The sequence below is a fragment of the Drosophila miranda genome, chromosome XR (genome assembly GCF_003369915.1).
Source record: "Drosophila miranda strain MSH22 chromosome XR, D.miranda_PacBio2.1, whole genome shotgun sequence".
NCBI classification, from domain to species: Eukaryota; Metazoa; Arthropoda; class Insecta; order Diptera; family Drosophilidae; genus Drosophila; species Drosophila miranda.
The window spans coordinates 15019117-15042944 of NC_046674.1; the positions used below are offsets into that span (position 1 = coordinate 15019117).

Genomic DNA, 23828 nt, shown 5'->3' on the forward strand with positions numbered 1-23828 from the left:
GATTATGGATTTGGGACACTAGAAATGGTTATCCTTAATATGAGGTATGTTTATGTGAAAGAAATCTTGTGGAAGGGTATCTTCCCTGTGCAAAAGAGGAGTCGGGAGCACTAGATATAGCTAGAGTTTCCCCAAGCAACTAAAGAACTCCACAACTGCCTAAATTTCAGCATTGGAAGGCCCACAGATAGTGCCTAAAATACTGTAGTAATATCTTTTATCATAAACGGTAGGGAGGACGTACTCCTAGCAGTTCTTAGTCGGAATTTCTTTCACTGCTTTGGCGGTGACATCGAAGGAGGTCTCCCCAGTGAGGTCAATGCCAAATCCAATATTTGCACAACTGGCAGGGCAGGCATTACGTCATTCCGAGTTGTTGCATTATGAAATGGCCAGAGGCACAGCGGCACAGAGGCAGAACAAACACAAATTATGTGCTGCAAGATAAGCGCTTGTGGCAGGGGCAGGCGCAGAGACAGGCTCTGTAAAGTCAGCAATCTCTCGAATAGTGGATGTGGATATGAACTTGCATTGGACACCCCCTCACTCTGACTCTGACCCTGACCCTGACCCTGAGATCCAGCGCCCACGACAAAACCCATTTGGCCTTTGATGGGTTGCCAATACCCTACATATACCCTGGGAGAGGGTATATCATAGCGATGATTGATCGTCAAAGCAAGCCAAAGCTTCAAAGCTGTTTATTTTTCTCTGCAGAAATCGTTCCACAATAAGGAAAGACATCATCGAGCGTGGGGATATGGAGGATAGCTGGATGAATGAACGAATGAATGAATGAATGAAGGATAAGTGCAGAATGAAAGAATGAATGGAGAATGATTATGGCATGAATGAAGGCAGTTGAGGGATGAGTGTGGTGCTGGTGCGGGTGCGGTTGCGGTGGGTGCCTTCGGGTGTTTGTGGAAGCTACAATTTGCTGACACATTGCCAATTAGCCGCCTCATTTTGCTGGCAACAAAGAACCGTGTAATTTGCCCACCCAGCAGCAGCAGGCGGCAGGCAGCAGGCAGCAGCAAACAAAAAAAGAGATTATTTACAGGATGATGTAATTTCTCATATATCGATTCGCGTTCAATGGCAAAGGCAAACAAATAAGGCTGCTCCTCCGTCACTGCGGGTGGCGGCGGTAGAGTTAATTAATACGTGACTCACAGTAGGGGGACAACAGATTAGATACTTATTATTCATACAGAGCGACAGATAGAGGGGGTTCAAAGAGTGTCCCTGGATTCCGTGTAATCCATTGAGGCGTCCTTCTGTGGCAGAACAATCTCCCAACGGGAAACACAGGTCAAATGGAGAGCACCCAAGGGCTATTTTCTGTCCTGAGGCTTTCCCAGATCTCCAAACAGATCTTGCTATCGGCCACCGACTGGCTTCAGGTTCAATGCGCAGCGATCGATAGGAGGCCTCTATCGCTGCACTCCCGTACTCCCCCACCCCATCTCTGCCGACGGCCAAGGTCCGAAAACGCTACTGAATGGCGATTAGATGGCGGCTATCAAACTTTTGCCCAGCAGCTGACGCGCTCTGGCTACGGCTGTGCCTCTGGCTGCGGCTGCGGCTGTGGGACTCTGGCTCGTTAAACTCATTTATAAATCACACGATAAAGCTGGGGCAACAATAGCCGCCTAAAAGCGCAGCCAAATGCCAAATGGTAGACGTGAATAAATCAAAGCCAATTCGAAAACAACAAAAGATTGCAAACTTTGCAGCTGCGGGGCTTGAACAATTTCTAGATACCCTTTTTGAAAAGAAATTCCATAGAAACCAAGGCAAATCGTTTGAAAAACCATCCTGGAAATTCTAGTCTCACGCTGTTTGTGGTTGAACTCCTCCTTTATATGGATCTCAACTATCCACACATCTCCGATCTACTTGTAGGTGCTTGTTACGCTTCGTTTCTTTGTCTCGTATTCGAATCCAGACCAAATATTGAATATGCCGCTCATCCGAAAGTGCTGATTGGTGCTTTGGACAAAGAATGCCAGACAAAGAGTCAAATGCGTATACGTTTCGCATCAGGAAAAGTGCAACTATCAGAAATGGAGACACCACCAGGGTCATTGAACGCCCATCGGCTCGGAACGAGATTAGGATCTGTTCCTCCCGATTCCTTCCCAACTTCGGAGCATACTTAAACCTCCGCAACGAATCTTCTCCTCGTCGCGTACTTAAACCATATAAAAAGAGGAGACCATAAGCCATGGTCTCCTATGAAGTAAGGAAGAATCAATTCCAAGATGCTTAGTGGGTGGCTATTCCTCTGCTAGGGTAAAAATCACGTGAATAAAAACGACAACTCAAGCCAGCGAGCCGTTGCTTGAATGATGAATAATGAATACTGAGTAATGAATAGTATATACGGACGGGGGTGTAGTACTTACTGTGTGACGCCAGCCATTCATTGTAGTCCAAGCCTGCGGGTAGATCCACCAAGGCTTTGAGATCAGCTTCAGGTAATTTACGTTCTAGGACACTCTCCTCCAAATACAGTTTGGTGTCTGTTGAATTTTGATCGCCATCGCGTTCTTTGCGACGGGCCTTGCTGTAACGACACAAGAGAGAGATTTTCAATTAGTTTTGTGGATCCCTTGGGGGGGGGTGGGGGGCTCATTGTTCAGAGGATCTGTTGTGTGGACTCTCACCCAGCTACGCAGAGAAAGGTGTCGACAGAGTCCTGCGCATAGCGGTACAGGGTGCCCAGGGTATCACCGATTTTGGCGGGTATTGTTGTCACTTGCCACATAAAACGCGCCGTTTTCAATAGACATTTAATTACATAGGAGGAGGGCGGTGACGGTGGCCCTGTTGCTGTTGCTGTTGCCGTTGCTGTTGCTGTTGCTGTTGCAGTAGTTGTTGTCCCTTGGACCGAACCACTCTTTAGCTTTGACTTTGATTCCGATACGGAATCGAATGTTACTCCCACTATTCGTGTTGTTGGCACCTTTGAGCTTAGAGTTTCTTTCATTTTTTGGTTTGGTTACATTGCTTTGGTCATCTTGCGTCCTGCAAACACAAAGCACACAACAAAGCACTGAGCCACAGTTCCAAACCCCAACTGAACCGAACCGATCGCGAACCAGATGCCCCAAGTGACTCGCTTCAAATGCCCAAAGGGTGGCACTCTCTCGAGTGCTCAAGATTCGCGTGGAGATTCGGCTACAAATTCAAACAAAGAAATCGGAGAGTGACGAAGGCAAGGGCAAGGGCAGGGGCTGGGGCTGGGGCTGGGGTTCTTAGCGTAGATTAAAATGCCTTATAATAATGAATCTATGCCGAAGATCTGTGTGGAATCGTTACTGAGGAATATGAATGATATAATAGATCGATTTAGTAATCGAAGCATTAATCGACGTGGCAGCACGCTGTTTCCCGCCAGAAGCGTTGCCACCTGGCATCTAGGGCGCGGATTGGGCTGCCACTTTCCATGCACCCCATGCATGGCCAGGAAAGAACCTTGAACTTGGGCGACACACGCGCCCGACACACACCCAGCGATCCAGCCAGCGAAATGCCGGCACGTTTCGCTATTCTTAGCCTTAACCGCCGCCGTTTAGGCTTTTTGGACGGAGTTCGGGTTTATTTGCTCTAGAGACAAATGGTTTTTGATCCATTTTTAAAAAGTTGCTGTGTAAACGGCACTGAAATTATACGTGGACTCATGCTGTCCACCGTCCAGGCGCCTATAAAAGCGCAAGCCTGCCCCAAGAAAGGCATCAGTTTGTGGCTTAACATCTTCGAAAGAAGTTCATCCAATTTACCGAAAGAGATACCGACATGAAGACCACCGTTGCATGCGCCATTGGTGGGTAGTGTCGATCCCTATCCTGGGGATCGGTTCGGGATTCGACTTTAATCTTCCTTTCATTTTACAGCGAGCATCCTGCTCATCAGCTTGGCCGATCTGGCCACTGGATCGGCGTGTGGATGCACGGAACCAACAACAACACCAGAGCCATGCACAGAAACAACAACAACACCCGAGCCATGCACAGAAACAACAACAACACCCGAGCCATGCACAGAAACAACAACAACACCAAAGCCATGCACGACAACACCAGAGCCATGCACAGAAACAACAACAACACCAGAGCCATGCACAGAAACAACAACTCCCAAGCCAACAACTCCCAAGCCAACAACTCCCAAGCCAACAACTCCCAAGCCAACAACGCCCAAGCCAACAACTCCCAAGCCAACAACGCCCAAGCCAACAACTCCCAAGCCAACAACAACTCCCAAGCCAACAACCACAAAGCGTACTACGAAAGCCACCAGGCCTACGACAACAACCACTCGCAGGACTACAGAAGCCACCAAGCCGACAACAACCACCAAGAAGCCACCGCATTCATGCTGCTCCTGCGGACCCGGTGGCAACGCCTGCGCGGGCTGCCCGCCCAGGGAGCACCTCTGCCAGGAGCTTATCAACTCTGCGCGCAACCTCGAGCAAAGGATCCGCCAGTGCGTGTGCGGACAGGCCAGCTGGCTGCTTTAAGAGCAGTCCCTGTTCCTGGTTCCGCTCCTGATCCGATCTCATGACACAACCCCTTGGACTACGATTTCCACGTTTCTTATAAGGTACTGTTGGCCACCATTTGGTGTCGGTCAATGTTGTTAATATATTCTGATAATACACAGGAGCGAAAGACACTCCTCCACTTCATCCTTTGCGCAAATATTACAAAAAAAGCATTTGATTTATTATTCAAGGAAGACCTCAACATAAAATATCCAAAGTCTCTTGGAGAAAAGGGATCATTAGGGATATCATTAGGATCAGAGATATAAACGATCACCTTGAGCAAAAATACATCTCCAAAGTCAAGAATTAATTCTGTAACTGGACAATTCTTTCAGATGATCTGAATTTCAAGCAGAAACAACTTCCTACGACTACAATCGCCGCAAAACAATCAGAAACCCTCTCCAGACGCGACTAAAAAATAAATTTACGTACTCGTAAATCTTATCAAAAAGAAGAATCAACAATTTGTTGTACACTTTTCTACGTTTCTACGTTTTTATTTGTTTATACGAGTTGCCCCCCAAAGGAACAAAAAACAACAAAAAGTGCGTGGCATGGCATGGCGTGGTCCCATGAATGGTGGCGGCTGGAGAGAGAGTCAGAACCCGAACCAAACTTATTTATCAGTCGAGTGGAGTCGGGGAGGGCACTAGCAAAGCGGCTCTTTGGGCACTTAAAAAATAAACCCACTTGTGATTATAATTATGCCCATGACACCCACCGCCTCCCCGCCCACCAGCACGAAGGCGCGGGAGGAGAGCCAGCGAAGCGTGCTGATAAAGCTCCCAAATGCCTAGGCACATATGCACACGAGTTGATCCACATGAGTACGAGTATATCTGCATACAGCAGAGGTCACAATTATAGCACACATAACCTCTGTACCGCCGAAGTCGGGTAAGTTCTGCCGATGCTCGGTTCAATATTCGATTCAAATGTTTCCCTTTATCCCTTATACCCTCACGGCTGATCTTTCCATTTCACCTTTTCGTCTTCTTTCTGTCGGCCCTATTGGGTTGACCCCAGCTGTAGATACGAGTATATATGTATGTTTAGGGGTATGCGAGTATATAGTTATGACATTTGTGCGCATTTGTTTTTCCCATTTTCAGCTGTGTGGCAGCCAGGCATGGCCCCCAACCCCAGGGGGGGCCCCTCAATGGGCAGGTAACTTCCCAGTTCCGTTCCAACCTCTAACTCCCCTCCCCACCGCTCTATCTGTCTGTAGATAATGAAAATTGGGCCCCCGCATGCAGCAGCGGCAGTGCCACATTGTCATTGAGGTTGAATTTGAATATTCCACGGACACCTGATGGCGGCTGAGAAGGGGATGGGGATGGGGATGGGGCTGGGGACTGGCTGGGATGGTGGCGCCACTTGGGGGCCAAGTACAGGTGCAGGTCAGAGGTCATGCCCGCATGTGCTTTAGTTTCAATTGAAATCCATTGCCGGATGCCAGTCCTTGATGGCCCACAAAGATTGCGAGGACGAATCTCAAGGGTGGAATATCTTCTCTTACATCAGGGAAAAGCTTAAAGGTTAGCTTTAACTCTCATTCTGGGACGTCTTCAAGGAGCAAACCACAGCTTTGCCTCTCTTCAGTGCCCAAGAGAGGCAGAGAGAGAGAGAGATCGCCAAAGCTCTCTTCCCATGCTTAACGCCAGGCAAAAGCGCAAGATCGAAAAGCTCTCTCAACGAATCGTTCACTTTTTTCTACCTGCACACACACACACGCACACACACACACACACTCGCCCATGCAAAAAGAGGGTTTTTTTGTTGTCCACTGTTTTCTATCGATTCGATAAGGAAATTAGCAGCGGCGGTGCGTATACTGCCGCCTCTCAGTTACTCAGTTTCTCAGTTTCCCAATGCCGCGTGACACACACATTCTTGCGTTGGAGAAAACCCAGCAACACGTGCGTGCACTCCCGCTGGTGGCAGTGGCAGTGGCAGTGGCAGGCAGGCTCCCCTTCGATCGTGGCCTCCAATTACACTGACACATTCTCTGGGACGAACCCCCCCAGCTCACCCCCCACCACCCCTCAATCGAAATGGCGTGTGGTGGGGGCTGCCTTCTTCGAATTTCACAAGAACTACCACGAAACACACAAGCACAAGCACCATAAAGTAATTTGATTATTGTCCGAGTTCTTCTATCGTATAAAGCACCACCCCGCCCCGACCGCACCTCGATTTGTGGTCGCAGAGCAGTCCGCAGATATATTTGCACGTCAGATGATGCTTGTTTCGCATTTCAGGCCGCAACGCAGGCAACGTCGCGACGCGTCAAGCGGAGGCCCAAAACTAAAACAAAAAAAAACTAAGGTCCGCAAAAACGAATCGAAATCGGAATCGAAATCGAACGCAGAACGCAGAAAGCAGAATTGGGGTGCATAAAAATGTGATAAATAAATTGAAATTTGAACACATCATTTCCGTATTTCCTGCGTCACCCCCCCACCCCCCATGCCCCACGGCTGGATGACAGGAGCGTGCCGCGAATGGGGCAGGTTGCATGACAGACCCTGACCAGAGACCAGAGAGAGAATCCTCTGGGCGGCCAAGAATCAATTAGCGATATGGAAAAATGGGAAAAATGAAAGAAAATTTCCAATATCCAATATCGAATAAGTGGACGGTAGGGAACCTGTCTCAATGATATATTTATTATGGCGGCAACAGCGGACCAAGTAAATGAAATGAAACGGAACATATGGCACCCCACCGCACCGCACCGGGGGGGGTGGGCTGGTTGGCTCTAATTGGGGCATATGCACCGACTCGAGACACCTCTGGGAGGCATGGCCATGAGCACACATGTCGCTCCCCATGTCCATGGCCCACCGCTGCTCCACCCTTTATCATTTCAGATAAGTGCACCACCACCACCACCACCACCACCACCACCACCACCAGACAGACACCAGGCACCCCCAATGCCCCGAAAGTATTGCGATAGGCCCTCCGTGCCATATGCCACGCACAACAGAAACCAATCACCGCGATATTGATCTATCAATTAAAAGGCTTTTGCTGTTACCACATCTCCTCCGCCAGATATATAATACCCACATATCTCCATAGTATATGGTGGAGAAGCGCCGTGTATGGATATATGGAAACGTTGTTCCTGATCTCCGACAACATTCGAGGCACTCTTTGGGTGAATTTCTTGGAACTAGACAATAATTGTAGGGCCATTAAAGTTTTAGCATAGATCTCTGGCATGATTTGGCGCTGATATTTCAGAGATTTGGTGTTTATGATTATGACTGGCACCATCTACTGGGGGGGTGGGGGGATGGGTCTGTTAAATGATGATGAAATCTAAGCAAAAACCGAACGTTGTCGTGTGGAATGGAAATGTACGCGAGCGAGTTGTATGGCAGGGAAATATTGCCCAATATCCCACCAGACAATGACTAAACTACGCCCCAGAAGAAGGCGAAACGAAACGAAACAAAAGGCACCAGAGAGCTAGCTAGCTCTCGGCTCCGACAATAGACAATGGAGAATACTGTTGTCTTTGGCCCCTCCTGCCTCCTCCTCCTCCGCCTCCACCTCCTCCTTGTTTTCCATAACCGCTATCATCTATACATACACTTCTCTGGAGGGTCTCGCTGTGGGGGTGGGATGAGTGCTGTTGTTGAAAGTAACTGCGACGCACCGCACGGTGTAAGTGTCCAAAGGTGTGGAAATTACTATAGAAACAACAACTCCTTAGAGAAAGAGTGCGAGTGCGCGGTAGAGGGAGAGTTAATAGCCATAAAAGCGGAGACAGAGAGTGCAGTTAACAATTACAACAGCAAATGCCCGATAAGATATAGGAAAAAAACGAACCTGATCAAGAAAAACAAAAACCCACAGAATATTTCGAATATTTGTTGTGCCTCTGCCTCTGCTTTCGATGATGTAATGGACTCTGGGCCATAAATATGGGCTGTCTAACTGGCTAGAAGCTGATGCGGCACTCGAGCCAGAAGAAGGGCCCAGCCATTGACTCATTGAGTCGGCCTGCCAAAATGAGCATGAAAACGTGACAGCATAATGGCATCATATAAGAGACCCATTGATACACGATAGACCCACACACACACACACACACACACACAGGCACAAAAGCAGGCCAAAAAAGAGTGGACTCTTTAGGCCGAAAGTAAGGCAAGACGCAGCCTGGGGCTGTTTGTCCAAGCTGAAGACGAGCTAAAGTCTGTGTCCATTCGCTACTCGCTATCCTCCCATACATTTCCTTGATTCCCGGATAGCATACACTTTTCGTGTGGGAGGAAAGATCTGTGTGCGTGCTTCCCCCTGCTACCATTTGACATTCGGGCCCCCCCAACGAGAGTACGGCTTGAAATATGACCCACAACCGGTTCGATATAAGATTCATAAATAATAGCGCGAAGGCGTCTCGCTGGAGGCCACTCAACTGACGTAGGGGGGGGAGGGCGGAGGCCGCTTGACGGAATTACGTCATCTCGATCGATCCGATGCATTTACCCAGTTGGCACCGCACCACCACCCTCTCGCGGATCAATGCGATCGTTTATTGACACTGGGACAATTAAATGGGGGAATATTTAAACAGGCAGACGTGTAAAAGTTGAGTAATTTCCCTTCTTTTTTTTTTTCTTACGAGTACTACTACAACTACTCCCGAGTGCGTATAAATTATCATGGCAAATCAAACGATCGCCAGAGCCTCGTTTAATTAATGGCAATTACGGGTGCGAGTACGGGTTGAGCGAAAACTAAGGCAGAACACAGTGCACCACATACTCGTAGTACATATGTATGTCTGCCCTCTTTTGATCGATGTCAATTCGTGAGTCAACCGAAATTCGTGAAGGAGAAACGAGGCGCAAGTGCAACAGAACGGTGGAATAGAGCAAATCATAGGTTGGGAAATCGGTGTGCCACAGAGAACAGCCCAACACCCCAACACGATAACGATCGGAGAGCACCCCACAGAGGGGGCTCTTATCGGCGTTGTGAAAGGGGCAAATAATTGGCTTTTGCTGTATCAATCATCGAAATGGGAGCTTCGAATACTCTCCGCGATTAGATTAGTTGATTGAATGGAGCTTTTACGTACCACTAGACCCCGAAACAGAAGTCAGCATTAACCCTTAGAACCTTCCGCAGATTAACCCCACAAAGATCACAAAAAAAAAAAAATAATATTTGTTTTTACACGAAAATCAATTCACAGACAATGGCGGGGGGGTGCGGGGGGCGGTTGGCTAAAGTGCATGACAAAACTTTTGAAGGTTAAGAGGGGGTGGGCGGTCCAACGAATCGGGGGCTATCGGCATCGGCCGGTTTATCGAGTGTCGAACGCGTTTTTCAAGTCCATTGAAACGGCTGACGCGAATGCTGATGCTGACGCTGACGCCGGCGCTGATGCTGACGCTGATGACAGTGGGGGCACCACTTGGTCACTTGGGGGGAGGGGGCTTTGGGGGGGGCATGGGGTCGGTTCGGTTCGATCGGTATTCAGTTCTTGTTGTTATTTCAATTGGTTTTCATTTATCTCGTTCATTTTCGCACACCCGAAACGAGTCGAGCGCGTACCGTTATTTATTTTATGCGTTTCTTTTATTGTGGCTATTCTGTGTTTTCATTGATCTCCGTTTTGTTGTATTTTTTTTTTGTGGGGTTTTTTTTTTTTGCGTGCGTGCGGCCCGCCGTCGGCAGCAGAATCGGAAGACTGTCTGTCTGTCGCGACCGCACGCGCACCTTTGCCGCAGCGCAACGGGCTTTGGGTCTGTGTGCGAGCGAGCGAGCGAGCGGGCGACCTGGCGGGCGATTGTGTGTGTTAGAAGCGGAGAGCGGCGCGAGAGAACCGAGAACCAGCCAGCCGAGCAAATCAGCTGTTTGCTCGCGCCCCCACACGCTCTTCTGCCCTATCTACCTTGCTCATTCGCTCTCCCTCTCTCTCTCTCTCTCTCTATCTATCTGCCGTGCACTCTGAATGAAATGAAATTGGTAACGGCAGTTTGCATTTGAGCTTTCATGTGCATTGCGCAAATATGAAGCTCTCCCACACCCCGCCCGCTCCCTACGAATTCTGTTATGCAAACACGCGTCGGTCGTCGGCTGTCGGCGCTCGCGTCGGTCGGTCGGTTCTTGCTGCTCTGCCATGCCGAATGACGCAGACAAATGTCCAACCGCTGTCGATGGCTGGGCTCTGCAGAGACAGGGCGACAGAGACCTCAGGCAGATGGTCCGACCAAAGGAATACCCTTTCTTCACCTTCGGGGATAATAGTTCTTCATATTTCTATTAAATCTATCTATTTATTGGCTTTGCTGGGGCATCCGTCACATGTGTCTCGACGGCTACAGCATACCCTTTAGATCTATTTAGAAACAAGTTCCACCACAATGTGCGACAATAAAACAGCTGCGCGACTGAGCAATATGAAATATTCAAGCTGGGAAAGATGGGGCCAGATGCATGGGCGGGGCGGGGGGGTGGCACAGGGGGCAAAATCGTTCATCTGTCTGTTTGTTTGCCCCATCAGGGGTTTGTGCTTACGTTGTGCCTTTGCCAAGTTCAAAATTATTTAAAACAATTAATATTCATTCTGTTCCGTGTTGTTTTCTCTTCTGTTCGGTTCTGTTCTGTTCTGTTCAGTTGTTGCTGCCTTCAATTAGCCTCGCTCGTTCGCTGATGATCATGCTGAGGTCCACCTCCCTCTCTCTCTCTCTCTGTCTCTGTCTCTTGCGCGTGCTTGAACGTGCCTGATGCGGCATCTTGATGAAGGTGTCAGAAATTGCAGCCATAAATTAATAAAAACAATCACAAAACGGCAAATGGCTCGAAATTTATTCAATTAATCGGACAACGAGAACCCAAATTTAGACACTCTGAATCTGTCGGCAAAAGCAACAACTGTACGCTGATATTTTCTGAATATATTCAGTATCCTTCTCATACCAAAATCTTTGTTAAATGTTTCTATAGATCGATGGCACCCCTCCGCCCGTCTCTCAATCTCTCTCTCAGATCATTAAATTTCTTGGTGATTAAGCTCTCAGATTCTTCAATATAAATCTTGATTAATATGATATCATTAGTGGAAGTATTTTATTCAAAAATCTTTTCAAATTCCATTGGCTTTAAAAAATAAACAGGAAATATTACAAATACTCGTACATTTTGCAGCAGGAAGTCGCTTGCAATTCAGAAAAGAAACACCATTCGATGGGAGCCTGTGCCGCGGGTGTACATAGTATAATTATTTCAAGAAAAATTGTTCCGACTGTGGGGATTTATATTGATTTTTGCATGGGAGGGGTGGCTAGGAAATGGGGGAGAGGGGGGTGGGGGACAATGGGAGCAGAACAACTCATGGCAAACGCATTAATCTATCAAAGCCACGCTCCATTTACGCCGGAGAGAGGGGGGGCGGATGGGGGGCAGGCTGTGGGCCCCTCCCTGGCGGCATCTGTTGTCTGTATGTAAATGTGTGCCACAATTAACAATACAAAATTACGCATTAATCAAGCACAAAGACAAAAAACCTATTGACATATCAAGCGACTAGAGATGGGCTCGTGCGTGTTCGTTTTCGTGCTCGAAAAAAAGAGCTGCACAACTGTACTAAAGGGGAGATTATCTGAGGAGCAAGTACTACGATATGATGGCTTCAGAACATAGATTTATTGCAGCTTTTGCCTGTAGATCTATGAAAATGCAAACATTTTGAGGTTTCTATTCATTTATTTCACACAAATCCTCATCCCATCAAAACGTAGTATTTTCCGACTTCATGGAAACTTCTTTTATCCGCTTTTGAGATTTTTCTCTTGGTTGAAACGGAGTTCTTAGCTTAATCCAAAATGGGATTCTTAAACTTCGTGGTCTTCGACTTTGTTGTCGTGTCTTAAGAGCCCGGCCCGCACCCAGCTCTGTTGGCCAGCTTAGCGGCTTAGAAAATATACATTTTAATTAACTTTTTTCTTCTTTTATTTTTCTCTTTTTTTTTTTGCTGTTGTCAATGGCGGATGTGAATGAATGGATGGATGGATGGATGGATGGCTGGATGGATGAGGAGGATGTAGCGGATTGGGGACTTGGGAAAATGGCCAAAAAGCCCCCGATATGAATCAGCTTCTGACCAAAATGTGAACAAAATTCCCAATATTATAGCTGTCCCTCTTTTGGTCTCTCTCTCTATCTCTCTCTGTCGCTTTCTGTCTCTGACACAAGACAAAGCTTTGGCCATAAATTGCAAAGTACCGTTTTGCCCATTTGACGGTGGGGCGGGCACACGGCCAGCATACAAAAACGAGAATCATCGCCCCGCTGAGAGAGCGCAAGCTTCGTTTTGAGAATAACTGCCTCTGCCCCTCTCCCTCTCCCCCTCGCTCTCTCTCTGTCTCACAGCTGACGACAGCAGCTGGTCAGGGCGTCTGTGTGTTTGGGTGTTTCTGTGCGAGAGTGTGCCAGTGTGCGAGTGAGTGGGGGGTGAGTCATTATCGGGTGACGACAACTGACATTAACGTTTCGCTGATGAGAAGGTAAGACAAAAAAAAAGCAGCAGCAGCAAAAAGAGCCAGAAATAATAATAATAATGGAAAGTATTTAAAAGGCAGAGAGAGAGAGAGAGGGAGAGAGAGAGAGAGAGATACTGAAAGACAGGTAGATAGATGGCGGATGATGATGGGCCATAACATGCGGCTAAATGGTTTAAAAAGCAAGAGAGAGAGAGAGAGAGAGAGAGAGGGGGAGAGAGCCACAGCCGGAACTCCAGACAGCAGCAGCCCCCAAGGTAAACCTTTTGCGAGCTCTGTATTTTTTTGTTTTGCCATCGAGATCTGCTTCTTTTGTCCCACTGTGCCGATACTGTTAGGGGGCCATTGCTTCACCTCTTTCCCCACCTGCAATCCGAGCAATTATACTGAAAATCGGTTCGGGTTGTCATCTTTCTCGTTTTTTTGTCTGTTTTGGCATCACTTTTGGCCGCCTTGAGGTTCTTGGAAATAGAAATTTCCGCTGACCTTTGCCATCCCGCTGCTGTGTGGGGAGTCGTGTTCCAAATCTTCAGCCGGATGGCTAATGGACTAATAATTACAGCCATCTGCTGGGGCAGACAGAGAGAGAGAGAGAGCACCAACGATGTACCGCTATCGTTGCACAATTGTCTCCGTCGAGAGTTGACCGGGGTCGTGGGTCGCCCAAGAACCCAGTGGTGGCCGGCTCTACGGCAATTGTTTCTCTTCTCCATATTTAATTGCCGCCATCTGAAGATCTTGAGAGAGCTTCTTAGCTTAGCTTTTATCTGTCTGGTGCTCTCGATTCGCCATCCCGTTAGATGGTGCCATCTTATGCCCTATCGCCCTATCTTATGTGCACAAAATCCACTGAAAAACAGATGAATGTGTGCCCTGCTGTAGATCCAACGCCCCTCTATGAGTACAGTACCAAAGAAGACTTAAGATCGATCTCTAGAAAGCCACCGATTGCCAGAAACTGTTCTTTGGATCTCAAAGAATGTCATTTGTAGGGTTCGCGGAATCAAGCGATGATCTTACATCCTACATCCCGTAAAATGCTTCCCTTTCTTTTCACAGATTTTTGAAATGCCATTTCCCCGAGTTTTTCTGCTTGTTTTTCCAGTGAGATAATCATTCGAGTACAAGAAATATTTGCTAATTCTAATTCTTGAGCTGCCTCTCTCTCTCTCTATTGGCTAATTACTCGGTTCTCCATCGCTGGCTCCGGTCTCTGGCTCTGGCTCTGGCCATCAGTCAGCGGGCAAAGGAAGCGTAATGAACTCGGAATACACACGTATTCGTATTCGTATTCGTACTCGTGTACCTTGATACGCCTTCTGGCTCTACTAATTCGAGCGTAATCTGGAAACGCTTTGTGTCCACCAGCTGTTCTGCGAGCCACCAGTCATTAAGTGGTCCAGTGCGTGCAGACCCTGGTGTGGAGTGTCAATGAACGCTGGCTGGTGGCTGGTGGCTGGTGCCTGGGGCCAGGGGTCGCCTGAGCACCTGTTCTCGATTTGAATATGAGCCGCCCCAAGGCTGGAGCCGCCAGCGAAACAGCTGTGACAGCTGGCGAGAGGCAGCAGCTTGGCAGCAGGTTAGTGGCCAGATGATTAGCCGTCAAATGCCTAATGGATCGAATGGAATATGTTTTACCAAAGAGCCATGGCTACTGGCTACTACTGGCCATATCAGAGCAAATCTCTGACAAAAGTTGATTGCTCGTAAAGCAGCGGCAGGAAAATAATGCCATGCGATGCGATGCGATGCGATGCGGGAGAGACCCATAAAAGTCCGGCCAGAGGAAAAAATTGGAACAGGAAATTAAAACGTTAGCTACCAGCTGAAGCAGAAACAGAAACAGAAAACGGTAACAGTACGGATACGGGGCAAGACGAGAGACGAGACTCTGGAGACTGCAGACTGGAGACTGGGGCCATATGATAAGGCCCAAAGTCGAACCATGTGGAGCGAAAAACCCAACGAGGCAGAGTGGATGGACTGACGGGCAACCAAAAGCACACAAAAAAAAGGGCACAACAGCTGAAGCAGGAGGCAGGAGGCAGGGGCAGAGGCAGCCAAGATTAACAATGTGGAGACTTGGAGCAGAAAAAAGTGCAAGTAACATGTGTTACACTGTACTGAACACAACTGTACCGCCCATAAGTCCAGTGCTGGGGCCAGCTTTCTTCCCAGAAAGTCTCGAACTTTAAGCCGAAATATCGATTAAGTTTCGATACAATCGATTCTCCCAGTTTCAGTGTGACCAAAGGCTGTTGTGATGAATGCTGGACAGTGATTAGCATATCTTTCGATATGCCAATTTGTTAACAACTAATCCCAAAGTGTTAACGAGGCCGATTGAGAAGAGGCCTTTGTGCTGTCTGTTCAATTAGCTACCGAAAGTACAGTTGGCCACAAGAGCTACCACTTCAAGACAATATTACTCATTTATGAAGAGATCTCTCGCCGAACTCTGAGGGATTTATTTTTGTTAATTTCGTATTTGTTTACAAACCAAAGCAAATCAGACAATACAAGACTTTTGAACATTATTATGCAAATTTGTTCAGTCTCCTCGACGTGTGGCTGGCTTTTTGGTTAGCTTTTGGTAGCTTCTTAGTGTGCCATTGACACTGGTTGGGGCTTGTGTGCCTGACAGGTTTATCATCATAATCATCATCATTTTATAATGCCCGCTGCTAGGGCGACTCTTCCTGCTGCTGCCTCTGCTGCTACTCGCATAACAAATGACTGTTGTTATGTGGTTGGTGCCTCTTCTTCGACTTCTTCTACTGCCTCGACAGACCTACTGTTAGTCATTGTTTCGAGTGGCACCCCCTCCCTGTGGCTGTGACTGTGTGTGTTGCATGCACAAAGGCGACCCCCAAACAACAGAACAAGTTGTGTGTTACTCACACTCAAAGGCACAGGCACAGTCAGAGCTTGGGGACGTGCTGGGGACGCCCGCCTCTGTTTTCCCCGCTTTTCAGCAGCAGGTACTCGTCCCTGGGAGTGCAAGGGTATGCTCGTATTTCCCAGGGATCATCGTCGCTAAACAAACTTTAAGTTATGGGAACGATATTATCTGATTTCTGAATAGATTTCTTCCAACGTACTTAAGGTCGTAACAATCGATTTATTATCACATTAGGAACAAGGAAAACAAAGCAAGTCCTTGTGGACAGCGTTGCCATTTGCACTAGGGAACGCCTCTTCGACAGTGTTGCCATCTGCACTAAGGAACTCCTCCTCGGCAGTGTTGCCATCTTTACTAGGGAACTCCTCTTCGGCAGTGTTGCCATCTGCACTGAGGAACTCCTCTTCGGCAGTGTTGCCCATGAGTCCTCTTTGGTGGCATTCCACGCCCGTCTGTATGGAGGGGCGAACAAAGGGTATCCCGATAGTCGCAATGCCGCCCACAGTCTACAGTTCTTTACTTGCTATTCTCTCTCTTCATCTTCGTCTAGTGTTTATGCATGTTCATGCAAGTCAATATTTGGTTTCCTAACTAATTATCAGTTCAGCGCACTCTGTGACTCAGGCAGAGGGGCAGCGATAGGGGCAGATGAGTGGTGTCAACGCTTTTGCGGTCGCCTCACCTCGCCACTAATTCGGAGAGTTCATTTAACTCTGGTGCTGGTGCTGCTGCTGCTGTTGGTGCCCAAACAAAGCCAAATCATATATAAATATAGCTCCAGCGGGGATGGGACGATGATGGATCTCGGTTAAATTTGGACCACAAGCAAATAAGGAAGTCCTCCGCCTCCTGTCTGCCCGTTATCGCAGAAGGTGTGACCTCCAAAACGCATTTTGTTGTGGGACCTTTAGGCCTACTAAACAATACATGTGCATAAATTTACCCACTGGGCTGTTTGCCTTTGTTTCTGTTTCGGTTTCGGTTTCTGTTTCTATTTTCTGTTTCTGTTTCTTTTTTTCCACTTTTGTGATATTTTAATTGCCGCTCGAACCTTGAATTCGCGCTCGCACAGAGTGCTTTTGGTGGCCGAAAACTAAAACTCCACACAAAGGCCCAACGCTTGAGAAATGTTCGTAATTAAAGCCATCAAAAAGTGAGTAAATACCTACATTTATGTGGGGTGCCCGTGCCCTGTGCTCTGTATTTTTGTTGGTTCTTTTATTTTCGAGTCTTTCGCTTCCTTTGTCCGACCTTTGACTGCGACTGTGGATTTTTCAAGTATTTTCCATAATGCAGACACATTATTAGTATTATTATTATTCGACTTTTGTGCAATTGCCTGGCCAATCTCCGCCACGACCTTAGAAAGTTGATCTCACTATAATAGCAGTTAAGGAACGGAATGGAATGGAATGGCATGGCATGGCTTGGCATCGTGCCTCATATTTGGGCTAATGTCTTGGGTCTGTCTTTTCGTTACTCGGAAATATTCTTGGTGTTCTTTTAAGCTAATTTTCTGGCTAATGACAAATTCAATGGACAGCTTCTGTTCCATTTTCTATTTATATTTTGAGGTTAAGATCACTGCCGTCTTGGAGTACAGTACTTTGTAATTGTCTAGTTTTCATCACCTATTTAACAGTTCACAAGGTTTGGAGGGGATCCACAGACAAGTTCTTTGTTGGAACAAACGAAATCCAGAAGTAAATACCCTGTAAAGCTGTGTGCTAATAGAGTCTTCTAGTGTAAACACATTAAAAGAGAGCCCATAGTCTTGTAAGTAATGATTTTCTTATAGAAGAAACCATTAAACGCTGAGAAAACGTTTGCTTTGGTCTTTCAATTTCACTTCATCTTCATTTTGGATACTTTTGGAACGTTTTTCCTTCTCTTCTCTATAAATATGCAATATTTGCATCACTTTATCAAAGATTCAGGGCTATGGGAGCTGAGGAACAGGAATCCCCCTGCTTATCCATCATTCTCATCGCTGGGGAATCACTTATATACACTATATGATATTATAGATTCATATGGGGGTTTTTCAAAAGGCAACTTACGCAACGAGGCCGCCGAGAAAGGCCACTGGACCGCCGCCTATGAGGCGGATCTTGCGGTGGCAGGAATCGAAGAGCGAGGTTCGGGTGGGCGCCTGCGATGTGGGTGACATGATCGATGTGGGGCCACTGCTGCTGCTGTTGTTGCCGCTTCCTGACCTGTTAATGAGCAGCTGTTGTTGCTGTTGTTGTGGCTGTGTTGTTGCTTTCCACGCTGTTGCTGTTGCTGTTGCTGCTGCTGTTTGCTGTTGCTCGCTGGTTTTGCAATTGTAATTACTTAGGTAGTTGTTGTTGTTGCCACTTGTGTCTCTATAAGGCGTGCTGCTATGATGGTTAATGCAACTGTTTGAGAGACTGCTGCCGCTGCTGATGCTGCGACAACTGTCGTCGTCGTCTGTTGAGGTTGCGGCTGACGCTGCCGCTGCCGTTGCCGTTGCTGTTGGTGCCACCGGTGATGTGGCTGTGGCGACTATCGTTGTCGCTGTCTTTGGCTTCTTGTGGCGCCTTAGGGCTGCTGCTAGATTGTAGCTGCAGGACTCCTTCTTCTTCTTGGTCTTCAGCGGCAATGCCTCCTCTCCGCCTGCTATGGTCGCCGCGAGCAACAGAAGACACTTGTCGCTCGAGTGTGGCGAAGGTGCCTGTTGCTGCCGCTGCTGCTGCTGCTGATGCTGGAAATAATATTCTGCTTCTGCCTCGGCCTCTGCCTCTCCGTGTGGCGATGTCAGCTGTCGTTGGAGCTTTTGCTGCTGATGCCTGAGCTTTTGCAACAGAGAAGTCTTGCTGCGATGCTGCTGCTGCTGCTTTCCGCTGGCTGCCGCTGCCGCTGTCGCTGCTGCCGTCGACGTTGTTGTTGTTGGGGTTTTCGTTCCGAAGCCGAGTTCCACGATGTGCTGTGTGGGCGCTCTCAACATCATTCACTGTCACTTTTCTCCTTTACTGATTTTCTGTTTTACTTTTTCGTCTCTGCTTATCGTCTGCTTTTCTCTTCTTTTCGTTTTTGTCACTGTGTTTTTGTTGTTTTTGCGATTAACTTACTTTTGCACACATTTAAATTTTATTCAATTTCTGTTTTTTCTGTTTCTTTTTTTAAGCTTCAAACTTTCTTCTAAACAAAAATATAAAAAAAAGCATTTAGCGAACTTTCAACTTTGTTTCACGGATTCCCTTTTGCGTGCTTTTCGCCATTCAAAACTTCTCGAGACTCGCATGTGTGTGTGATAGTGTGTGTGTGTGTGTGTGTGTGTGTGTCATTCATAGGCTTCAAATTTTTCCACATTTGAGCGAAAACCCCCCACTCCCCAAAGAATGGCACAGTGGGACGGGGTACGTTGGAAAACCAGAAGAATATGGGGGGGGGCCATCAGAAAATTTCAAAAACCAAATATACACAAAAACAATTAATGGAATGAGAAACATTAAGAAACTATCGTACTAACTATCGCATATTATATTCGATAGCCATCCGATATCCGCTGGGATCTTCCACTTAGAGACCTTTCATCCTTGTAAAAGTTTCCCATAAGAGAAAGGCCCCTATAAACAATCGCCACTAATCGATAATAACGAATGTTTTCGATAACTCAATAAGTTTATCCAAATCCAAAGTCCAAGAACCAAGCCTAAAACCATACCAAAATATTCAATTTCTGGAAAAATCGTACTCTCCAAAGATCTCCACCAGCCTGCAGTTGATGGCATATCGCAATCGATGGCTATAAATAAGATATTGCCGTATTTAAAGATTCCCCACAAGTTGAACGAAAGCGCTAATCCACAAGGTAATCCCCCGACCGTCGTCCGCCCCATTCGAATGTTCTGGACAAGTTTTGTAATAAATTTTGTTCCGCTCCTAATCGCCCGTACACTCGTAAATGCGAACCACAGTGCACCATGTGCTCTCCCGCTCTTGTATTTAATATTTAAGTTTTATATACATATTTTACATACGAATTTGCTCGAAATACACACATCTCTCATGTGTATTTTATTTCTATATATTTGTCGTTAGAAAACGCGGATCGCGTGAGTTTTTCGACACAAGCCAAAAGCCAAAGGAAAAAAACAAAATCCAAAAAGGCGAGAGAGCGACAGAGCGACAGAGAGGGGGTGAGAGTGGGAGAGGGAGGCCCCATTTGGCAATATGCGAGTGAGTAGGCGCGTGCGATGGATGGGATGGAATGGGATGGGATGGGGCGATGGTTGTTGCCTTCAAATCCGCTTATATGTTAATTAGATTTACTACAGAAATACAGAGAAATGAATTATAAGTTTCTTCTGATTTGTGTTTGAACTTTTTACAGAGGTCCCCCCACTGAAGCGCGTTAATTCATGCAAATACTCATACATATGCGTTAAGGCCAAGTTTAAAGCATTAATTGTAGGGGCAGGCAGGCAGGCACACAGCAGCACATAAGAAATGGTATGATAATGTGCTCTGCTGTTCCTTTTTCTTGCCTCAAAGAAGAAAAAGAAAGTAAAAGGCGGCGTCATCCAAATGCTTACGCAATCTCCAGCCGAGGCGCAGAAAAAAAACGCCAGCGAAACGACACGACAAAGCAAAATTAAAACACATCATTAAAGAAGGGCAAGAAGAAGGCGGGCAGAAGGCAGGGGTCCCCACAGCTCTGAGAGAGAAGCGAGGAGAACAGCGGAGGCGCAGAGGAGGCCACACTCTTGTGGCATTATGATATTGAGTGCAGCAGGAGTCGCCACCAGTTGGGACCCGGGGACACCCGGGTAACCTTCACCCAAATATCCGCCCCGCCACAGAGCACGGGGCACGGGGCACGAGGCACGGGGCACGTGTACGAATACGATTACGAGGTAAGCAATGCCATGGATTGGTCCATCCGTTTGAAAGTGAAGGGAGCGGAGCCGCCTGGTCTGGCCTGGCCAAATAAATGAGGGGCAACAGATTCTTGCGGCAAATGCCTGAGAGAGAGAGAGCTCGCATGATAAAAGCCACGCCGGAAGCTTCTGTCCAACGGCAGTAAGCCCCTGCGTAAGCTCTGGAGATTACGGTATCACTTGGCAAAAATATGACACATGGGTTTCGTTTCGTTTCGTTTTTTTTTTCTGCATATGCAACAGAATTTCCCGGCACATGCCATATACGAGAAAAAGCTTATCTGCTGGCTCCCGCATGGACCATCGGACCATCGGACCATCGGACCACCGCACAACGTGCCTGATGTGCGGTGTGGATTCAGTGATTCAATGATTCAGTGGCAGTGGCAGTGGCAAGCTCTCTGGTGGGGGGGCACGAGACAAGGCTAGTACGGAAAAGTAAAAGAAAAAGGTGTGAAAAATAGAATGGCCTCAGAGTTTTGACACTTAGTAACTTTCACAACGGACGGGCCGTACCAGAGATTGAATTGTATCTCGGGGCGGCCTGGATGTTGGGTGGAGTTTTTGCCAGAAAATTGAAAGTGTGCTGTGTCTTACGGATCATTTGGGAGATCATAAAACACTTCTAAAACTTTCTACCAGAGCAGCTCTTAATTTGCAAATTACATGCTCTCTCGAGTGATCTGCCAGTCACGTCGCGACGTTAGAATTAAGTCACTCCGGCAACCATGAAAGTTTCCAAAGAAACAAAAGCAAGAGACTCCGAAGCCTCGTGGAGCCTCTGATCCATGATAATGATGATGATGACACTGTGCATTTTTTTTTTTGGATTTGGGGGAGGAAAAAGCCATAGTTTCTGTGGTAGAAAATGGGGCGGCGGGGTGTGCGGCACACGCTTCGAGAATTTTTAAAATGAAAGTTCGTGCCTCTTCCACGGTTGACAAAGCATGCGGAAATCTCGAGAAATATAAAGCGCTTAAGAGCAAAAAATAAAAGCAAAGAAGTCTCCCCACCCCCCCACCCGCCAGCCCCCAGTCCCAGTCTAGCCAAGAAAAAAAGAAGAAATAATTATATTTATTTTAATGTGTTTTCTTTTTCTTTTCTTTGGTCGGGCGGCTGCTGCTGCTGGCTGCTGGCTGCCTTTTCCTCTGTTTTCCGTGTTTATCCACACAGCAGCTGTCGTTTTCCACAGCCCGGCATTACTGTGAATTTTCAATTAAGCCAAGCACTGCCTCCCCGCCCGAGAGCCCCCCCGAGAGCCCCCCCGAAAGCCCCCCCGAAAGCCGCCCGTAAGCCGCCTGTCTGCCTGCGTGCCTGGCCAACAGTTCTCTCTATCCATTCCTTTTCAATGCGGCTGCGGAAAAATGATGAAAGCTTTCTCTCTATCCGTACCCTATCCGCCAGTATCCCCCCCTCTCGACGCTTCAGCGCTCCTCCGCCCTGCAGGCAGACGAAAGGGAAGGGCCAGAAGTGTCATGGAGTGGCAAGGTTATGCGTTGTGCATAAGCAATTAGCTTTGCGGTTTCCACTACTCGGATGATGCCCCGCTTTGGGGTCACACACACTCACACACACACACACACCCGTACGAGTAGCACTCCAGGCAGTGTGTAGAAATGGAAATTGATTTGGCGGAACTCTCAGTTCTTCGATCATTACACAAAAGAGAGAACATGAACATCCATTACTGATCCGATCGGATCTGAACTGGAACTTATTTCAACACGAAATTGCTTCACAGACGGTCTAGTTTTTGTGGCTGTACACGTTGGATTATCACCTTTGAAGGTGACTCTAAATAGGTGCGATTAAAGCTTCCGATAATTCCCATATGGTCTAGTGACTTGGATACCAAATCAGAGCCAATCTGTAGAGATCTTGCTGGCAATTAGCCAAGCCCCCGTTTCCAAGGGCTCGACCCCGCACCATCACCAGCACCAGATGATAGATCGACGGCCCATAAATGTACTTGAAAACGTTCGAGGCGGTGCGTTCAGCGATTGCAGCAATTTTCACACTCCGAAGGCCGCGCACAATTGCCTGATGGCTGGAACGAGCACATATGCAAATGGGAGTGCATCTAAGAGACTAAAGAGAGAAAGATACAAAACGGAAAGCCAATCCATGGATCGATCTGTGGGGATCTACGTGCTGTGCTCGCTCGATCGCTCGTTCGCTCGAACGTTTCAATCCGCGGCTGTGGCTGTCATTTAAACCGAAGCGAAACCTGAGCGATTGCAGAGCCCGCGATGTTCTCACGGCGAGTTACACAAAACGCCGCACATCACGTTTCCAGCATTAATGGGAATGTCTGTCTGTCTGTCTGTCTGTCCGTCCGTCCGTCTGGCTATTGCTCCACTCCAATCCAATCTCCAGTGTACTCCACCACTCCACCTCCTCTCTATACGCCACGGTGTACTCCACCACTCCTCCTCCTCCTCTCTATACGCCACGGTGTACTCCTCTTTCTCTCTCTCTCTCTCGCTAAGCCACAGTGTACTCCTCTCTCTCTCTACGCCACACTGTACTCCAATCCATTCCCTCGACTCCATTCACGACGGCGCTCGCTCAGCTCTCAGGCCCCGCCATAAACTTGTGTAGAGCCCAAAACGTGAGAGAAATAAGAAAGGAAAAAACAACAAAAAATGAATAAAACAAAATAAAATACAAGTAAAGAAGAGACTCTGCAGAAATTACCGAAAAGAGAAGAGAAACAATAAAAATAAATGCTCGTAGACCCAATTAAATCGTGTTACAAAAAAAAAAACACACACACAACCCCAAAGTGGGGACTATGCTACGGGTATACCCTGTAGATGTGTGTAAGTCGCGCTAATTAAGCAAATTAGTAAAAAACAAAACAACAAAAAACAAAATGGAAATGGAAATGGAAAAAAATGAGATACAATATGCGCTGCGGTCAGCGGCGTCTCGTCTCG

The 23828-nt window shown here is 47.4% G+C and overlaps 2 protein-coding genes across 5 annotated transcripts in view; one reads left to right on the top strand and one right to left on the bottom strand.

Moving 5' to 3' along the window:
* LOC108151992 (MOB kinase activator-like 2) overlaps positions 1-23828 on the bottom strand; it is a 38646-nt gene that overhangs the window by 2776 nt on the left and 12042 nt on the right. For 2 of the 4 annotated variants that reach the window (XM_017280961.2, XM_017280959.2), the window contains exon 2: positions 2409-2569. In XM_017280961.2, coding sequence (XP_017136450.1) covers positions 2409-2569 — 161 coding nt within the window. Of the gene's footprint in view, positions 1-2408; positions 2570-2669; positions 3031-10135; positions 10235-18045; positions 19148-23828 lie in introns of those variants that run through there. The other 2 variants (XM_017280960.2, XM_017280958.2) reach the window with 2 other exon arrangements.
* Positions 3720-4719, top strand: LOC108151995 (salivary glue protein Sgs-3-like). The gene is made up of 2 exons (XM_017280964.2): positions 3720-3829; positions 3900-4719. Exons 1-2 carry the CDS (start codon positions 3802-3804, stop codon positions 4523-4525), a joined length of 654 nt encoding a protein of 217 aa, XP_017136453.2. The 5' UTR covers positions 3720-3801; the 3' UTR covers positions 4526-4719.